The sequence below is a fragment of the Nipponia nippon genome, unplaced genomic scaffold (assembly GCF_047370975.1).
Source record: "Nipponia nippon isolate SJK-2023a ecotype South Korea unplaced genomic scaffold, ASM4737097v1 scaffold_67, whole genome shotgun sequence".
Taxonomy (NCBI): Eukaryota; Metazoa; Chordata; class Aves; order Pelecaniformes; family Threskiornithidae; genus Nipponia; species Nipponia nippon.
Window position 1 is genome coordinate 295,641 of NW_028262388.1, and position 18,417 is coordinate 314,057.

Genomic DNA, 18,417 nt, shown 5'->3' on the forward strand with positions numbered 1-18,417 from the left:
TCGCTTGGGAAGAAGAGCCCAGGAGTGAGGAGCTCAGCCTCATGGTGAAAAACATTTTCCTTATCTCCAGGCTGAATGCTCATTGTTTTTTCCTCCCAGCCATCACTAAGAACACAATCATTAAGAGCCTGGCTCTGTATTCTCCATGACCTCCTTGTAGGGACTGGCAGGCTGGGATGACGTCCCCCTCAGCCTTCCCTTCTCAAGGCTGGACAAGCCCAGCTCCCTCAGCGTCTCCTCACTGGCAAAGTGCTCCAGTCCCTAGCTGTCCTGAGGGGCCTTTGCTAAACCCAATCCAGCTTGCCAATATCGTCCCAGAATTAGGTATCTGAAGTCTGGATGGAATATTCCAGAGAATTCCTTCCCTCCGTCTCCTGGCCATGCTCCTGGTTGTACAGCCCAGGATGCTGGTGGCCTGCCTTGCTGCCAGGACACACGGCTGCCTCCTGTCCAGCTCGCTGACCACCAAGACCAGTCCCATTCCCAAACACATTGCCCCATGCCCTCCTCCCCTCAGCCCATGGAGAACACCAGCACAGCAGCACGGCCTTGTGGGGGGACAACATCTTCAGCCTGTTCCTGACCTCAGCTTTGGAAGAAGAGCCTGACCTCCAGACACCGGCACTGGGGAAATCCCCTTTTATTACAGAGATGTGACATGGGAGGCCAGCTGCACTTTTGGGCCAGGCACATGTGCAAGGACCTTTGGGTCAGACAGACTGGGTTCATGCCTCTGGAGAAGCAAACTGCATGTAGACATTCCTGGAGAAACACAGTTATCACAGATTAAATGCCCAAAGCACAGGAGATTCCCCAGATACATTGGAAATCACTTGTGAAGAGACATGGGCAGCTTACTGCTGCTGAAAGACTGCTGATTGAATGAGCTTCTTCAGTGCCTCTTTGAGCTCCTGGTTCCTCATGCTGTAGATGAGGGGGTTCAATGCTGGAGGCACCAACGAGTACAGCACTGCCACCACCAGGTCCAGGGATGGGGAGGAGATGGAGGGGGGCTTTAGGTAGGCAAACATGCCAGTGCTGATAAACAGGGAAACCACGGCCAGGTGAGGGAGGCACATGGAAAAGGCTTTGTGCCGCCCCTGCTCAGAGGGGATCCTCAGCACAGCCCTGAAGATCTGCACATAGGACAGCACAATGAAAACAAAACAACCAAATGCTACTAAGAGACTAACCACAATAAGCCCAACTTCCCTGAGGTAGGAGTGTGAGCAGGAAAGCTTGAGGATGTGGGGGATTTCACAGAAGAACTGGTCCACAGCATTGCCGTGGCAGAGGGGGAGTGAAAATGTATTGGCCGTGTGCAGCACAGCATGGAGAAACCCAGTGCCCCAGGCAGCTGCTGCCATGTGGACACAAGCTTTGCTGCCCAGGAGGGTCCCATAGTGCAGGGATTTGCAGATGGCAACGTAGCGGTCGTAGGCCATGACAGTGAGGAGATAAAACTCTGCTGACATCAAAAAGACAAACACAAAGATTTGTGAAGCATATCCTGCGTAGGAGATGTCCCTGGTGTCCCAGAGGAAACTGGCCATGGATTTGGGGACAGTGGTGGAGATGGAGCCAATATCAAGGAGGGATAGGTTGAGGAGGAAGAAGTACATGGCGTTGCGGAGGTGGTGGTCACAGGCTACCACAGTGATGATGAGGCTGTTGCCCAGGAGGGCAGCCAGGTAGATGGCCAGGAAGAGCCAGAAGTGCAAGAGCTGCAGCTCCTGTGTTTCTGCGAATGACCAGAGAAGGAACTGGGTGATGGTGCTGCTGTTGGATGGTTGCTTCCTCTGCCCGTGGGGTCCTGTTCTTAGAGGAAGAGTCAATGAAGGGTTAAGCGAAACTTTGCTGAGAAAAATCAAAGCTTTCTTTTAAATTCTCACTCTGATACAGTCTGCCTCATCCCCCACCCACCCAATTCTTTTTCCAGACCTTCCTTCAGCTCTGTGGCTGCAACTCTGGCTTGTGCTGGCCGAGCAATCTGTGAGGAGCAGAGCCTCTGCCCTCTGGTTGCCGAGAGGTCAGCCCTGCTCTGCAGCAGTGAGATCATGGGAACGGTGGGAGAAGGGGTCAGTCCTGGTGTTCGACTTTGACAGACGAAACTGCTCCTAACTTAGAAGGGCTTGCCAGCACCTGCACTCCCAGTGCTAAGGAACAGGGATTGATGAAGGCAACTTGAGAGGTTTGGGTTTTTTAATACTCCCCCCATTTCACCTGTGGAGTTTTCTTGGATGTCAGAAACTCTCAGCATTTCTGCTGCACTCAGGGAGAACAAAGGGAGTCCTGTGAAGCCAAAGGATTGCCTGGGGCTTAGTGTAGAAGGAGGGGAGCTGGTCTGTCCTGATTAATGGAAAACCAGCTTATGCTCCAGCCCCACAGACTCCATTGCCCACAGCCACACAGGTTACAGAAAAGCTGGGACACTTGTTCCCATGCACACAGCTGCATGAAAGGACCCACAAGATCAGTGTGCGACTCCACAGCTGAAACTCCCATCCCGAGAGAGCCTGGCAGCAAGAAGGACATAACAATAACACAGACCAGTGGAGAAACAAGGGAAAACACAGTGAGGGTGTGGCTGAGAGAGGCCAGGGCAGAGGCATTGGGGCACTCAGACAGCATTCCCCTTCCCCAGCTGTGCATGCCACCTCCCAGACACCACCATTGCCGGGCAGCTGCTCTCAGCCCCTGGGCTCTGCAGAGGGAACTGGGCCCGTGGCTGGAGAGCTGCACCACGGCTCTGCTGGAGCTCTGGCTGCATAGGAGGTGGTTCACGCCTTGGAGCCCCCAGCCCTGAGGGCAGAGGCTTTGGTGGGTGGGAGAGGAGGCAAGGGGGCTTGCTCAGAGGAAGGGGTCTGCATTGGAGGGGATCATACGGATCTTCTGAATTCTCCCTCCCACAACATTTCTGGGTTTAGTTTCCTCTCGTTCCCTCATCATCTCCCTGCTGCCTGGAGATTCTCACCCTGGGAGGTGTTTCCCTGTCCCATGTCTTTTCCCTGTCAGCAATCACAGACCCCATCCCAACCTCTGTGCACTCGCCTTGGACCGACAGAAACCTGCCTGTTTGCAGGGCAGTGGCTGGGCGCATGTTCCTGTTTGCAGGGGGAAAAGGGCAGGTCAGAAGAACACTGATGGGTCCAGCAGAGGTGATGCTGGTGCTGTGCATAGGCAGAGGAGAGGCTGAGGGCACTTTAGGAGGCTTCTGACAGATGTACTGATCACTCAAAATTACAGTTCAGAAGTCTCAGTGACTTATTAGAACTTCAGAGCTCCTTTTCCATTTATCCTTTTCTCTCCCCCTCCCAACCCCCCTGGAACAGGAAACTGTAAAGACTCAGGAAAGCTCCTTATCTTCCTAGTAATCCCTGCCTTGATCTTCTCCTTGAGACATCCCCTTGGAAATATTCTCGGGATGATCGGGACCTGTGAGCCGCCCTGACCCATGCAGCACCCTCTCAACAGCCGAAGGACCCTGCCTTGCTGGGGGCTGCTCCTTCCACCCACAGCTTCTCCCTGCAGCACCGTGGTCAACTCCCCAGACAGGCTGAGCGCTGACCCTGGCAGGTGCAGAGTCCCTTCCCCAGCACACAGTCCTCTGGGGTACAGGGACCCTGCTTGGAAGGACAGCCCTCTGCTCCCACACATGCAAATCCACGTTTACATCCCTGCAGCTGTTAGGAGAAGGCAGCGGTCATGTGCTGTCCTTCTCATGGTGCAATGGAATGTCCCTGATTTGCAGCACATTCTCCTCCTCTGCACTAGAGAAACTCTGAGAGTTGTACTAAGAGATACCATAAGCTCTGGGATGTGCCAGCTTTAGGAGATCCCTCCCAGAACTGAACATGCATTGCCGTGCACCCAGAGACTTACCATATAGAGGGCTGTGAATGATTCTCCCCCAGTGAGCTCTCAGCATCCTCCCACTCCAGGCTGCCTTTAACCTCTCTCTGCCTGGCTCCTCTCCCCTCGCTGCCTGCAGGCAGTGCCCTCAGCCCTGCTGTGCTTTGCAGAGGAGCTGCTCCTGGGCAGAGCTGTCTCTCTGCAGGGCTGCCCACTTGCCAGCAGCTCCCTCCATCCCAGGAGCCCAGCCCAGCTCAGCAGCAGAGGCCCAGCCCAAGGCAGCACTTTCTCTGCCCCTCTGGGCTCCCTCCAGGTGTCCCTGGGGCTCCAGGGGAACCTGCTGGGAAACAGGCTGAAGGCATCTCTGATGTTCCCTCCCTCAGCTGGGGAGAGACACTTCTTTCCTGCAGTGTCATTTCTCCTATCAGAAAAAAGATTTGGGCATGAGAATCCCCTTTTTCTTGTCCCATCATTAGGCAGGACACCCAGGAAGGTGACAAGGAAAGATCTAATTTCTTCAAGCTGGGGACTTATCCTCAGTTCAATGAAACAGGCATTTCATGCCAGGTCTTTAGACCTGGGCCTAGAAAGACATGCAGCTCTCTCTTGTCCATGCCATGGCTTGCCTGGCATGAGCTTGCCTGGTTGCACATTACAGTGCTTCAGCCCAAACGTGCAGCAGTGCCCTCAGCCAGGGGCACAGGCAGGATGAGTGGGAGCTGTTCCTGAGCAGACAGAGCTGTGCCATGGTGGCAGAGCTCAGGACAGCTGCTCTTCAAGGACAGCATCCTCCAAGCTCCGCAAGGGTCCAGATCAAAACTCAGTCTAAACTTGAAAGGCAGCTGAAGGGCACCATAAGGAGTGTTTACTGCTTCAGGAACAGTTAAAGAAGAAACAAAGATCCTGTGTGGCCACTGCTGAATTTAGTAAGAGTAGGTGTAGACAGATCTGAGATTCCGTGTGTCCTCTTTGCCTCAGATGTAGGCCCTGAAATGTCCTAGGACAGGGACTGCCTAGGCAGGTAGCAGCTCTGCAGGAAAGGGCCTGCTGGTCTTTGGGTTCCATTAGGCAAAAGAGGAGCCATCAGCAAAGATGGCCAACAACAGCCTGGGCTGTGTGAGCAGGAGCACAGCCAGGGCAAGTGATTCTCTCCCTCTGCTCAGCACTTGTGGCACCACATCCAGAATACTTGCCCAGGTTTTGTTTCCCCACAATGCCAGAGAGACATTGGCAAGCTGGAGGATCCGCAAATTTCAGTGGAAGGCCACAGAGATGGTCAAGGTTGGGGCACAGGTCCTGTTAGGAGAGGCTGAGGGAGCTGGGCTTGTTCACCCTGGAGAATGGAGGGCTTTGCGGGGAGGATGGAAGAGACTTGCATTGCCTACGGTGAGGTTCCCAAGAAGACACTGTGGTGCAAGGCAGGAGCACAGGAGGCAACGAGCTGGAACACGAGAGGGTCAGGCTCAATATAGGGAGAAATTTTTGCAAGGTGAGGACAGCCAGACATGGGAAGCCATTTCCCAGAGCGTGTGCGCTGCCTCCATCCCTAAAGTTTCTCAGACCCATCTGGGTAAAACCATGAGCAACTGAGTGTGACCCTGCGTTGAGGAGGATGTTTTCTACAGATATCTAGCCAGGTCCCTTCCAGCCTGAATGACATTCTCATTTCTCACCTCTCCGTGTCCTCAACATGAGGGAAAGCCCTCAGGTTCCCTCTGACTGTGGAAGTAATTTTCTGGCTGGGATGGAGTTCATTGTCTTCATAGCAATCTGTAGGGATCCAAGTTTCGGATTGCTTAGCAAAACTATTTTAGCTATTGCTGAAGAGTGCTTAAACAACAGAAAGGCCTTCTCATGCTGTTTCTCACACTGCCCTCTCAATGAGTGGGCTGGGGTTGGGCAAGAAGTTAGGAGGGGATGCAGCAAGAACAGCTGACCCCAAATGACCAAAGGGCTATTCCATCTCATAGGATATCATGCCCAGCAAGAAAAGCCCAGGGAAAGGAACAGGAAGGGGGGACATTTGTGGTTATGACATTTGCCTTCCCAAGTCACTTTTACATGAGATGAAGGCCTGGAAGGTTTCCTGGAAATGGCTGAACATTTCCCTGCCAATGGCACGAATTCCTTTTTTGCTTTGCTTGTGAATGCAGCTTTGCTTCACTTATGAACCATTCTTAATTCCAACCCATGAGATGTTCTCACTTTTACCTTTCCAGTTCTCTTCCCCAGGCTGCTGTTGGGGGAGTGAGCAAGTGACTGGGTGGCTGATTAGTTACTGGCTGAGGTCAACCCACCACACTTCTTAATCCTTTCCACATTGGCCGTGCTTGTCTTCTTTAACATCCTCCTGTGGTGTTTCTGAGATGGTTGTTGTGCCACTTTCTACCTTGGGCAGCAAATCCATGAAACAGGTCACCCCTTACCTTACCTGTAGTGTCCTGCAATTGCTCACGGTGTTATCTTGTCAGAGTGTTGGGCATCTGCACACATAGCATGACATCGGAGCCACTGCCTTGCAGTGTTCCCAAAGAGAGGAGATTCAGCTGAAGCTGAGGGTCTCGACATCAGGCATTCATGGGAGCAGAATTCAAACATTGGCACCCAGGAATGTCACCTTTATTAATTTCTTCTCCTCCCAAGACCTGAGCAAGTGATGGGGAGAAAGGAAGAAAGGTTCCTCACGGATTTGCAGTCCACACACAGAGCTGAATTTTGTCCTACTATCAAAGGTTTAGTTCAGATTAATGTTGCTACCAAGCAGGATTTTTTGAAAGTGTTCAGATACTGTGTGCTTCTCTTAAGGGACAGAGAGTCTAGAAAGGCATCATCCAACATAAACAGTTGTCCTATAGACATGTGTAGAGAAGAGGTGAAATTTACTCATGAAGATTATTAACTAAGGAGTTCAAACCCTCAAAACATCATAAAGGGACTGAGGCACCTACATGCTGTTACGGATGTCATAGATCCACATGACACAGGATGAGTAAGACCACCTAATGGAGGCATCTGGAGGGCTGGCTGGTGCTGTCAATGAAGAAAATTAAACAGTACTGGAGAGCAGTGAGGAAAGCCAATGTTCTGAATCAAGAGCTGGCTGGAAAGAGCCAAAAGGAAGGCTGGGTCTGGGTGAAACCTCCCCCATGCTCTGCGGGTAAGGAACCGAGTTCGGACAGCTTCCCTGGTGGCTGATTCTCTGGACCTGAACCACGCAGCAGCCAGGTTTCTCAGCTGGGCTTTCCATTTCCCCTTCCAGAAATGACCATGTCTCTCCATTAAACAATTCATGGACCCCTACCTACCAGTTGGGAAAGCACATTTTGTTGAGAGGAAGACCTCCCTGAGGCACATCTGTCCTTGAGGTCCATGGGCTTGTGCAAGGCTCGAGGTGGAGGTCCTTTGGTGCTGATATTTCTATTGCAGAGCACCCTCTGAGCACCACTGCCTGAAAAGATGACGGAACGATCATCAACATTTAAAGAAAACATGAGCACATTTTCCTTCAGCTGAAATGCCTTGAACAGTTTTCATCCATAGACAATGCTTTCCCGTGATGCCAACATGGACATTTCCAGCCCACGTACTACACTCAGGAGAAGAAATACTCATCTCCCCTGTTACACCCCTGACCCTGCTCTGCCCAGTGCACTGTGTATTGACTCTCAGCACTCTTTCACATCTTTCCACACGCCCTGCTTGAACTGACCACTTCTAAAGGCATCTTTTCAGCAGGCTGCCTGGGCGTACGCATTTCCCAGTGTCCATCCAGCTTTCCTCCTCCCATTGCTCTCTACCCATTCCCACACCTCTCAGCTCCCCAGGTGCTGCCCTGAGCTTCAGGCAGTTTGAAGCTTGCCTTGTCTTTCAGCAGGCTGCCTGATGGCCTCTTGAGCCATCTCCTCACTTGTGTTTCTACCTGTTTTCCCATGTATCTCACTGAAAGTGTTCCACTAAGGTTACCGACAGTGGGAAGTGGACTTCAGTGGAGGAAACTTGGACTACATCTATTATTTTTTACTGAGCTATTCTTTTATTTTTCTTTTTTCTTTTTTCTTTTTTCTTTTTTTTTTTTTTTAAATTGGGAGGTAAGAAACATTCTTCTGTGAGTGTGTGCAGCTGGTTCTCCAAAGAAAGTGGGTGAGAATGTGTGCAAATGAGCTGAAGCATTGAGCTACAGTCTTTAGTGGAAAAAGCTTAGAATTGAGAAATCCTGATGCAAGTCCCAGGTGGCCACTGAGAGAAATGATTGGTGGAGGGGGGCGCAGGGGGGCCAAGGATGATGATGGGACATGGGACAAAGATGGTCTGTACAGTGAATGACCAAACCAGGAGACTGTCTTCTATGGGCGGGGTCTGCATGGCATGCTGTGTGGGGGTCAGAGGCTTGTTCAGTGCTACGCCACTTGGGGGTCCCACCATCTAAAGGCACCTAAGATGATCTGCATGATTCTCTCCTTACAGGGTTAGTGCTAATGCACAGCATATTAAAAGATCCCTCACAGCGTCCGAGTGCCTTTCTTACTGGAATTAGAATGGACCAGTGCCTCCTGGTGAAAAACACTCTCTCAGCACCCCTGGGTGCAGCCCCTCCGGTCCCATGGACTGGTAAGGGTGTAGTTTGCTCATGTAACCCCTGCCTTGGTCCTCATCCACTGCTGGTTGCTCTCCTCCAGAGTTCTGCCTCAGAGCACAAAGGTCTGGGAGACCTTGCTGGTGGCAACTGAGGCAAAGAGTGCGTAGAGTTTCTCAGTCTACCTACACCTACTCTAACATTTAGCAGTGGTCCCACAGTATTTCTGATTCTTCTGTAGCTGTTCCTGAAGTAGAAACAGCTCATCTGGGTGCCCTTGCATGCCCTTTTCAGTTTCAGTTGCGTTTTGTTAGGACCCATTGCTGTGCTTGGGGGATACTTTCTTTGAAGACAAGATGTCTCCAGGCACACGGTGAAAATGGTCCGTCTGTTCTTTGGCTGTATCATCAAGGGAGTGAGTTAAGACCCCAGTGTGATGTGCTTTGTGTTCCGGCAATGCCTGCAGCCCTTGGGAAGAGAAGGGACCTTGCCTCTCTGATGGCTTCTGATGACTGATGCCTCTGACTGATGGCACACAGGCACGAAATCGCACTGCTTGCAATGCCTTCTGGGGTGTCTGTCACACACCCACCCTGAGTGGGAATTGCTTTCCTGTTGGTAAATAGAACCATCATAGAATACAAGAATGGTTTGAGTTGGAAATCACTTAAAGATGATCTGGTTCCAACCCCCCTGCCATGGGCAGGGACCCCTTCCACTAGACCAGGTTGCTCAAAGCCCCCTCCAAGCTGGCCTTAAACACTTCCAGGGAGGGGGCATCCACAACTTCCCTGGGCAACCTCTTCCAGTGCCTCAGCACCCTCATACAAAAGAATTTCTTCCTTGTATCTAATCTAAACCTACCCTCTTTCAGTTTAAAGCCATTACCCCTTGTCCTATCACTACATACCCTTATAAAAAGTCCCTCTCCAGCTTTCTTACAGGCCCCCTTCAGGTACTGGAAAGTCTCCGTGTGGCCTTCTCTTCTCCAAGCTGAATAACCCCAGCTCTCTCAGCCTGTCTTCATAGGAGAGCTGCTCCAGCCCTCTGATCACCTTCATGGCCCTCCTCTGGACTCACTCCAACAGGTCCATGTCCGTCTTCTATTGGGAGCTCCAGACCTGAACGCCGCACTCCAGGTGGGGTCTCATGAGAGTGAAGTAGAGGGGCAGAATCACCTCCCTCGACCTGCTGGTCATGCTTCTTTTGATGCAGCCCAGGATACGGCTGTCCTTCTGGGCTGTAAGCGCACATTGCCAGGTCATGTTGAGTTTCTGATTAACCAACACCCCCAAGCCCTTCTCCTCAGGGCTGCTCTCAATCCATTCTCTGCACAGCCTGTATTTCTGCTTGGGATTGCCCCGACCCATGTACAGGACCTTGCACTTGGCCTTGTTGAACTTCATGACGTTCGCATGGGCCCAACTCTCCAGCCTGTCAAGGTCCCTCTGGATGGCATCCCTTCCCACCACCGTGTCGACTGCACCCCACAGCTTGGTGTCGTCGGCAAACTTGCTGAGGGTGCACCCAATCCCACTGTTCAAGTCACCAACAAAGGTGTTAAACAGCCCAGTCCCAAGACTGACCCCTGAGGAACGCCACTCGTCACTGGTCCTGTGATGTCTCTGCAAGCCTTGGCATCTCATGGAGCTCTGTGGGCCTGGGTTTAAACATTAAATTGAGTAGACACCCGGATCTCTGTAGGGCACTGTGGGGTTGAACATGAGGCAACTGCCAGCAGAGTGAGTACAGACCTAGTAAATACGGCTGATGGAGAAGAGAAAGAGAGAGCCTGAGCTCTCCCTGTGGCACACGGCTCCAGTTGTTCAGATGAATAACTCTCAAGGCTGCCCTGAACATAACGGGTGGGGGCAGGTTCAGATGCCCTCTTTGGGGCACCAGCTGTCATTTCAGTTGGCCAAAGAAAATGCCCAGCAGCCTCTAAGACGATTTCCCCAGATGTTGGCCTGTCTCTACGAACGGCTCCATTAGACCTTGCAGCTGCCTTGAATCCTGTGTTCAGTTTTGGGCCCCTCACTACAAGAAGGACATTGAGGTGCTGGACCGTGTCCAAAGAAGAGTAACGAAGCTGGTGAAGGGTCTAGAGAACAAGTCTTATGAGGAGTGGCTGGTTTTGTTAAGTCTACAGAAAAGGAGGCTGAGGGGAGACCTTGTCGCTCTCTACAACGAACTAAACGGAGGTTGCAGTGAGGTGGGGGTCGGTCTCTTTTCCCAAGTAACAAGTGATAGGACGAGAGGAAATGGCCTCAAGCTGTGCCAGGGGAGGTTTAGATGAGATATTAGGAAAACCTTCTTCACCAAAAGGGTTGTCAAGCATTGGAACAGGCTGCCCAGGGAAGGGCATGTAGGCGTGGCACTTAGGGACATGGTTTAGTGGTGGACATGGCAGTGTTAGCTTAACAGTTGGACTCGTTGATCTTAAAGGCCTTTTCCAAGCTAAATGATTCTGTGATTCTATGATTCTGTGATTCTATGATTCTCCTTTTTGCCCATCCCTCTGGCCTGCCAATGTCCTTTGGGATGGCAGCCTTGCCCTCCAGTGTCATGTCAGCTCTCCTCAAGATGGTTTCATCTGCAAACGCTATGAAAAAGAACTCTCTCATCTCCTCCAGGTCATTAAAAACACGTGAAACAGGGGAGGTGGCGGGACAGACCCTTGCAGGACCCTTCTAGCTAGATGCCTCCAGGCAGAGTACCACACATTGACCACATCCCTCTGAGCCTGACCAGCCCTCTGGTTCTTTTCTAACGTGGGCACAAGATTATTGTGAGGGATGATGCTGAACTCTTCACTGACTTGCAGGTTAAAAGACAGCCACTCCTCCCGCTGTCCAGCAATCCTGCCCTTTCATCCTGGAAAGCAAAGAGGATGGCAAGACACAAGCTACCCTGGGGAAAACCAGCCACCTTCTTTTTCAGACACCCAGAAATGGGGTCTGAATGGACACACTCGGACACACTCACACACAGCCTTGAGTTTCCCTGCTCATCCCTTGGGCATTTTTGAAAGGTGCATGCAATGGTTGGGGGCTGCCAGTCATGAGGGAGTGCCCCCAGTCTCCACGACCTTCTAAAGATGATGGAGAGTGTCATCACTGTGAGACTGGCTTGCCCTCTCAGCTCCCTGGGATGCCACCTCTCCTTTCCCATAGACTGGCAAGGATTGCGTTTGCTCAAGTGCCACCTGACTTGATCCACATCCACCACTGCTTGATCTCCTCCAGAGCCCTGCCCTGAGTCACAGAGGCCTGAGAGACCTTGCTGGGGAAGACTGAGGCAAAGAGGATAAGAGAGACTCTCATATTTACCTACACCTGCTCTTAGAAAACTCAGCAGTGGCCACACAGTATCTTTGTTTCTTCTTTAACAGTTCCAGAAGTAGTAAACACGCAGATGATGCCCTTGAATTGCCTTTCAAGTTTAGACGGAGTTGTGATCTGGACTATTGCTGAGCTTGGAGGATGCTGTCCTTGAAGACCAGCTGTACTGAGCTTTGCCACCATGTCACAGCTCTGTCTCCCACAGTATCGGCTCCAGCTCGTCCTGTCTGTGCCCCTGTCTGAGGGCACTGCTGCACATTTGTGCTGAAGCACCCCAGCTGTGGCAGCAGGCAAGCTCCTACTTGCCCTAAGGAAACCTGTTACCCAGTGTCCAAGACCCTGTATGTGCAAAGGCTTTGCTTCAGAGCAGAGACACGGCATGGACAGAAGAATTCTGAATGTCTTTCTGTTCCTAGGACCACAAGCCCAGAATGAAATGCCTAAATTCACCCAACTGAAGACATTCCCCAGCTTGCAGAAATTAGATCCCTGCCTGTCACCTTCCAGGTTTCTGTCTAATGATGGAACAACAAAAGATGATTCTCATGGCCAACTCTTTTCCCAAGAGGAGAAATGCCACTGCTGGAAAGTAGTGCCTCTCCCCAGCTGAGGGAGGGAACATCAGTGATTCCTTCAGCCTGTTTCACAGCAGCTTCCCCTGGAGCCCCAGAGACATCTGGAGGAAGCCCAGAGGGGGCAGAGAAATTGCCACCTTGGGCTGGGCCTCTGCTGCTGAGCTGGGCCGGGCTCGTGGGACAAAGGGAGCTCACGGGAAGTGGGCAGCACTGCAGAGAGACAGCTCTGCCCAGGAGCAGCAGCTCTGCAAAGCGCAGCAGGGCTGAGGACGCTGCCTGCAGGAACGGAGGGGACATGAGTGAGGCAGAGACAAGTTAAAGGCAGTCATGAGTGGAAAGATGGCCGAGACCTCACTGGGGGAGAAATCTTCAAAGCCCTCTACATGGTAAGTCTCTGGATGCCGGGCAACGTACCTTGTGTTCCTGGAGGGATCTCCAAAAGCTGGCACATCCCACAGCCTATGGGATCTTTCAGGAGGACTCTCACAGTTTCTCTAGTGGAGAGGAGGAGGATGTGCTCCAGAGCAGGGCTTCCCTGCTGCACCATCAGAGGGACAGGGCATGGCCGCTGCCTTCTCCCAGGGACAGACGCAGGGTGTGAACCTGGGTGTGCAGCCAGGGATACCCAAGTCTGTCCATCAGAGCAGGGTCCCTGCACCCCAGGGGGCTGTGATCTGGGGCAGGGACTCTGCTGCCTGCCAGGGTCAGCACTCAGCATGCCTGGGGAGCTCCCCACAGTGTTGTGGGGAGAAGATGTGCATGGAAGGAGTGACCCCTGGCCAGGCAGGGTTCTTCTGCTGTTGAGAGGGTGCTGCATGGGACAACACTGCTCTCAGATCCAGCTCATGCCCAGGTCATTTCCAAGGGGACTTTTCATGAGCACGGTCAGGGTTTCCTGCTTGAGCCTGTGCTTTCCTGAATCTATGCTTCCACTTTTCTCTGGCTTGGCTTGGTGGGACTGGAAACTCAGCTGTGCAGGTTAGAGAAGGGGCTGAGACTCCTAAACCATCATCCTAGGGTTTACTAGGAAGCTCAGCAAGTACCTTCACCCCCCACCAGCCTAGAGGTAAAACTGGTATCACCTTTCCAGTTTCATCAGGGTTTGTGTGACCTGCTCGTTGGCCCCTGCACACACACACAGAGGCTGCAGGGCAGAGCTGGCACACAGGGGCTGGGATAGGGTCTGGGAGCACTGGCAGGGAAGAGAAACCGATCCCAGCTGGGACAGCTCCAGGCAGTAGAGACATGGGCAGGGAGGGAGGGAAAAGCTAAGGGAAACCCTGCTGCAGAGGAGATATGGTTGCCTGCCAGCCATGCCCTGCAGTACAGATGCCTTCCCTGAGCAACACCCCTCTTGTCTCCTCTCCCACCTAGCAAAGCCCATGGCATCTAGGGTGTTAGTCACCTCCTCGTCCATCTGCCAGCAGGAGAAATGAAGTGTATTTCCCACTGACCTGAAGGTGATTGCCCTGCGTTGTCAACATCTGGGAGGGGCTCTGCAGTGCTGGGTAAGGGAAAGGCTTTCCTGAGTGTCCCTCTGCCTCTCCCATTGCCTCCCTCAGCTGCTCTTGGTGTTGATGTCAGGCTCTCTGGGAATAATAGTTTCAGCTGCAGTCGGGCATGGATCTTGTGGCTCCTCCCATTCAGATGTGTTTAAGGCAATGAGGTGTCCAGGTTTCCTCTAACCTGTGAAGCTCTGGGCAATGCAGTCTGTGAGGCTAGGAAATGAGCTGATTTTCCCTTAATCAGATGCTATCATTAGCACACTTGGCCATCTCCTTGGGGTGTCCTTCCAAACTGTCAGATGCCTTCCAGGAGGCACAATGAGCCACGTGTGTCTTTGGCTAGAAATGGGGTGCTAAGACCTTGAGAAAAGGGAAGACATTTAGTGGTCTGCAGTGGATGCCTTTGTTCTCAGCACTGTCTGGTGACTTTTCAGGAAAACGTGGGAGTGTGATCACCCTCCATCTCAGAAAGGTGCAAGCACTGCGCAGCTGGGAACAACACGGAGGGACAGACCAGCACCCCTCACTCTTCACTAAACCATAGCCAATCCTCTTGTCTTGTAGGACTCACTCTGTTCTCCCTCAGTGCAGCAGAAATGCTGAGGGTTTCTGACACCCAAACACACTCCCCAGGAGAGAATGAAGGGAGATGTAAAAATAACCTCTCAAACTGCCTTTTGCCATCCCCGTTGCTTAGCCCTGGCAGTGCAGATGCAGACAAGCTCTTCTGTTTTGGGAGCAGTTTCATCTGATAAAGTCAAAAACGAACACTGGCTCCTGCCCCCACCGTTCTCATGAACTCACTGCAGGGCTGACTCCTCAGCCATCAGCGGGCACAGCCCGTGCTCCTCACCACACACTGAACCAGCACCAACCAGAGTTCCAGCCACAGAGCTGAAGGAAGGTCTCCTAGAAAGGCAAAAGGGTGGGCGTGTGCAGCAGGGGAGGGTTTATGGGAAATGGCTTTGATTTTGCTCAGAGAAGTCTCCCCTATCATCTCACCACCTTTTCCTCCTTAGACAGTGCCGCATGCCCAGAAGCAGCAAATGTCCAACGCCAGCTCCCTCACCAAGTTCCTCCTCCTGGCATTCACGGACAGGCGGGAGCTGCAGCTTGTGCACTTCTGGCTCTTCCTGGCCATCTACCTCGCTGCCCTCTTGGGAAACGGCCTCATCATCACTGCCGTAGTCTGTGACCACCACCTCCACACCCTGATGTATTTCTTCTCCTCAACCTCTCCCTCCTCGACCTGGGCTCGATCTCCATCATTCTCCCCAAAGCCATGGCCAATTCCCTCTGGAACACCAGGGACATCTCCTACCAGGGATGTGCTGCCCAAGTCATTCTGTTTGTCTTTTTGATGTCAGCAGAGTTTTCTATTCTCATCATCATGTCCTACGACCGCTACGTTACCATCTGCAAACCCCTGCACTACGGGACCCTCCTGGGCAGCAGAGCTTGTGTCCACATGGCAGCAGCTGCCTGGGGCACTGGGTTTCTCCATGCTGTGCTGCACACTGCCAATACATTTTCACTCCCCCTCTGCCAAGGCAATGCTGTGGACCAGTTCTTCTGTGAACTCCCCCACATCCTCAAGCTCTCCTGCTCAGATGCCTACCTCAGGGAAGTTGGGCTTCTTGTGGTTAGTCTCTTAGCAGCATTTGGTTGTTTTGTTTTCATTGTGCTGTCCTATGTGCAGATCTTGAGAGCCGTGCTGAGGATCCCCTCACAGAAGGGACGCCACAAGGCCTTTTCCACGTGCCTCCCTCACCTGGCCGTGGTCTCCCTGTTTATCAGCACCGCCATGTTTGCCTACCTGAAGCCCCCCTCTGTCTCCTCCTCATCCCTGAATCTAGTGGTTTCTGGTCTGTACTCGTTGGTGCCTCCAGCAGTGAAGCCCCTCATCTACAGCGTGAGGAACAAGGAGCTCAAGGATGCAGTGTGGAAACTGATGACTGGATGTTTTTTCTGAAGCAATAAACTCTCCATTTTCTTATGCATATCGCTCATAGTGTAGTACATTACAGGCTCAGCCTGTCTTCTGGAGGTTTTGGCGGTGGTGGTGGAGGATTTTTTGCTCTGTTTTACATGTGATAGTGTTGTGCTGAAAGAAATGTCATTCTTCATACCATTTCTAATTCCTTATCTACCTTTCTAGTGTTACCCAGAGAGCGTTGAAAAGACTGTTGAAATAAGAGCCATGTTCTCTGTGCATTTAAAAAAATAAAGGACCCTGCAGCGACTTCGTTATCTGAGATCCTTTTTCTGAGACTTCTTCTGGTGCTGCAGTGGCAGTGCCTGTGTGCAGAGGTGGAGGGGAAAAGAGTCCTGGCACAGCAGCACTGCCAGGGAGCACCAGCGCTTGGTCTTTCTGGAGCTGTTCTCTTTTAAATTCCACACTCTCTCTCTGAGCCCCTGCGTTGCTGTAAGGAAGGATTGCTCTTGCAGCTTGGTCACAGGCCTTTTGTGTGGCAGTCCTGTGACTGCACGCAGTGACAGGCAATGGGCACTTCTTTGGCAGAGCTAACCTAAGTCATTTGATATGGTCCCCCACAACATTCTTGCTGCTACATTGGAGAGGTATGGGTTTGATGGATGGACTGTTAGACGGATAAGGAAATGGCTAGATGACCGCATGCAAATAGTTACAGTCAATGGCTCAATGCCCAAGTGGAAACCAATAACAGGGGGTGTCCCTCCTGGGTCCATACTGGGACCAGTACTATTTAATATCTTCATCAATGACATAGAGAGTGGGATTGAGTGCACGCTCAGCCAGTTTGCAGAGGATACCAAGCTGCGTGGGACAGTTGATTCACTTGAGGGGAGAGATGCCATCCAGAGGGACCTGGACAGGCTTGAGTAGGAGGCCCGTGCAAACCTCATGAAGTTCAACAAGGCCAAGTGCAAGGCCATTCACCTGGGTTGGGGCAATCCCCACTGTCAGTAAAGACTGGAAGGTGAATGGATTGAGAGCAGCCCTGCAGAGAAAGACTTTGGGATATTGGTGGGTGAAAAGTTGGACATGGGCCGGTAATGTGCTCTAGCAGCCCAGAGACCCAGCTGTATGCTGGGCGGCCTAAATAAAAGCATGGCCAGCAGGTTGAGGGAGGTGATTCTCCCCCTCTAGTCTTGTGAGACCCCACCTGGAGCACTGCGTCCAGCTCTGTATTCCCAAGGACAAGAAAGACATGGACCTGTTGGAGCGGGTCCAGAGGAGAGCCACAAAAATGATCTGAGGGCTGAAACACCTCTCCTATGAAGAGAGGCTGAGAGAGTTGGGGTTGTTCAGCCTGGAGAAGAGAAGGGTCTGGGGAGACCTGCTTGTGGCCTTTCAATATATAAAAAGGGCTTATAGGAAAGATGGAGAGAGAATTTTTATGAAGGCCTGTAGTGACAGGCCAAGGGGCAATGGTTTTAAACTGAAGGAGGTTAGGTTTAGACTGGACATAGGGAAGAAATCTTTTTATGATGAGGGTGGTGAGACAAGGTGACCCGCTTAGTGGATGAGGGGAGGGCTGTGGACGTTGTCTACTTGGATTTTAGTAAGGTCTTTGACACTGTCTCCCACAGCATTCTCCTGGAGAAGCTGGCTGCTCACGGCTTGGATAAGTGCACTCTGTGCTGGGTTAAAAACTGGCTGGACGGCCGAGCCCAGAGAGTGGTGGAGTCAAATCCAGTTGGCGGCTGGTCACAAGTGGTGTACCCCAGGGCTCAGTGTTGGGGCTGGTCCTGTTCAATATCTTCATCGATGATCTGGATGAGGGGATTGAGTGCACCCTCAGTAAGTTTACAGCCGACACCAAGTTGGGCAGGAGTGTTGATCTGCTGGAGGGTAGGAAGGAACTACAAAGGGATCTGGACAGCCTGGATCGTTGGCTCGGGCTATCTGTATGAGATTCAACAAGGCTCAGTGCCGGGTCCTGCACTTGGGTCACAACAACCCCATGCAATGCTACAGGCTTGGGGAGGAATGGCTGGAGAGCTGCCTGGCAGAAAAAAACCTGGGGGTGTTGGTTGAGAGCCGCCTGAAGATGAGCCAGCAGTGTGCTCAGATGGCCAAGAGGGCCAATGGCATCCTGGCTTGTATCAGGAATAGTGTGGCCAGCAGGACCAGGGAGGTGATAGTGCCCCCGTACTGGGCACTGGTGAGGCCGCACCTCAAGTACTGTGCTCAGTGTTGGGCCCCTCACTACAAGAAGGACATAGAGGTACTAGAAGGATATTGAGGTGCTGGAGCGTGTCCAAAGAAGGACAACAAAGGTGGTGAAGGGTCTAGAGAACAAGTGTTATGAGGAGCGGTTGAGGGAGCTGGGGTTGTTTAGTCTGGAGAAGAGGAGGCTGAGGGGAGACCTTATTGCTCTCTACAACTACCTGCAACGAGGTTGTAGTGAGGTGGGGGTCAGTTTCTTCTCCCAAGTAACAAGTGATAGGACGAGAGGAAATGACCTCAAGCTGCGCCAGGGGAAGTTTAGGTTGGATATTAGGAAAAACTTCTTCACCGAAAGGGCTGTCAGGCATTGGAACAGGCTGCCCAGGGAAGTGGTTGAGTCTCCATCCCTGGAGGTATT

General features: G+C 52.1%; 1 protein-coding gene and 1 pseudogene across 1 annotated transcript; one reads left to right on the plus strand and one right to left on the minus strand.

The window, feature by feature from the left end:
- Positions 1-829: 829 nt before the first annotated feature.
- Positions 830-9,519, minus strand: LOC148051138 (olfactory receptor 14A16-like; annotated as a pseudogene).
- Positions 9,520-15,236: 5,717 nt separating this feature from the next.
- LOC148051139 (olfactory receptor 14C36-like) lies at positions 15,237-15,818 on the plus strand. The gene has a single exon (XM_087738366.1). It carries the CDS (start codon positions 15,237-15,239, stop codon positions 15,816-15,818), a length of 582 nt encoding a protein of 193 aa, XP_087594492.1.
- Positions 15,819-18,417: the final 2,599 nt, after the last annotated feature.

Excerpts from the sequence above, each read along its gene's own strand:
- LOC148051139 (XM_087738366.1), top strand. The coding sequence starts at position 15,237 with ATGTCCTACGACCGCTACGTTACCATCTGCAAACCCCTGCACTACGGG.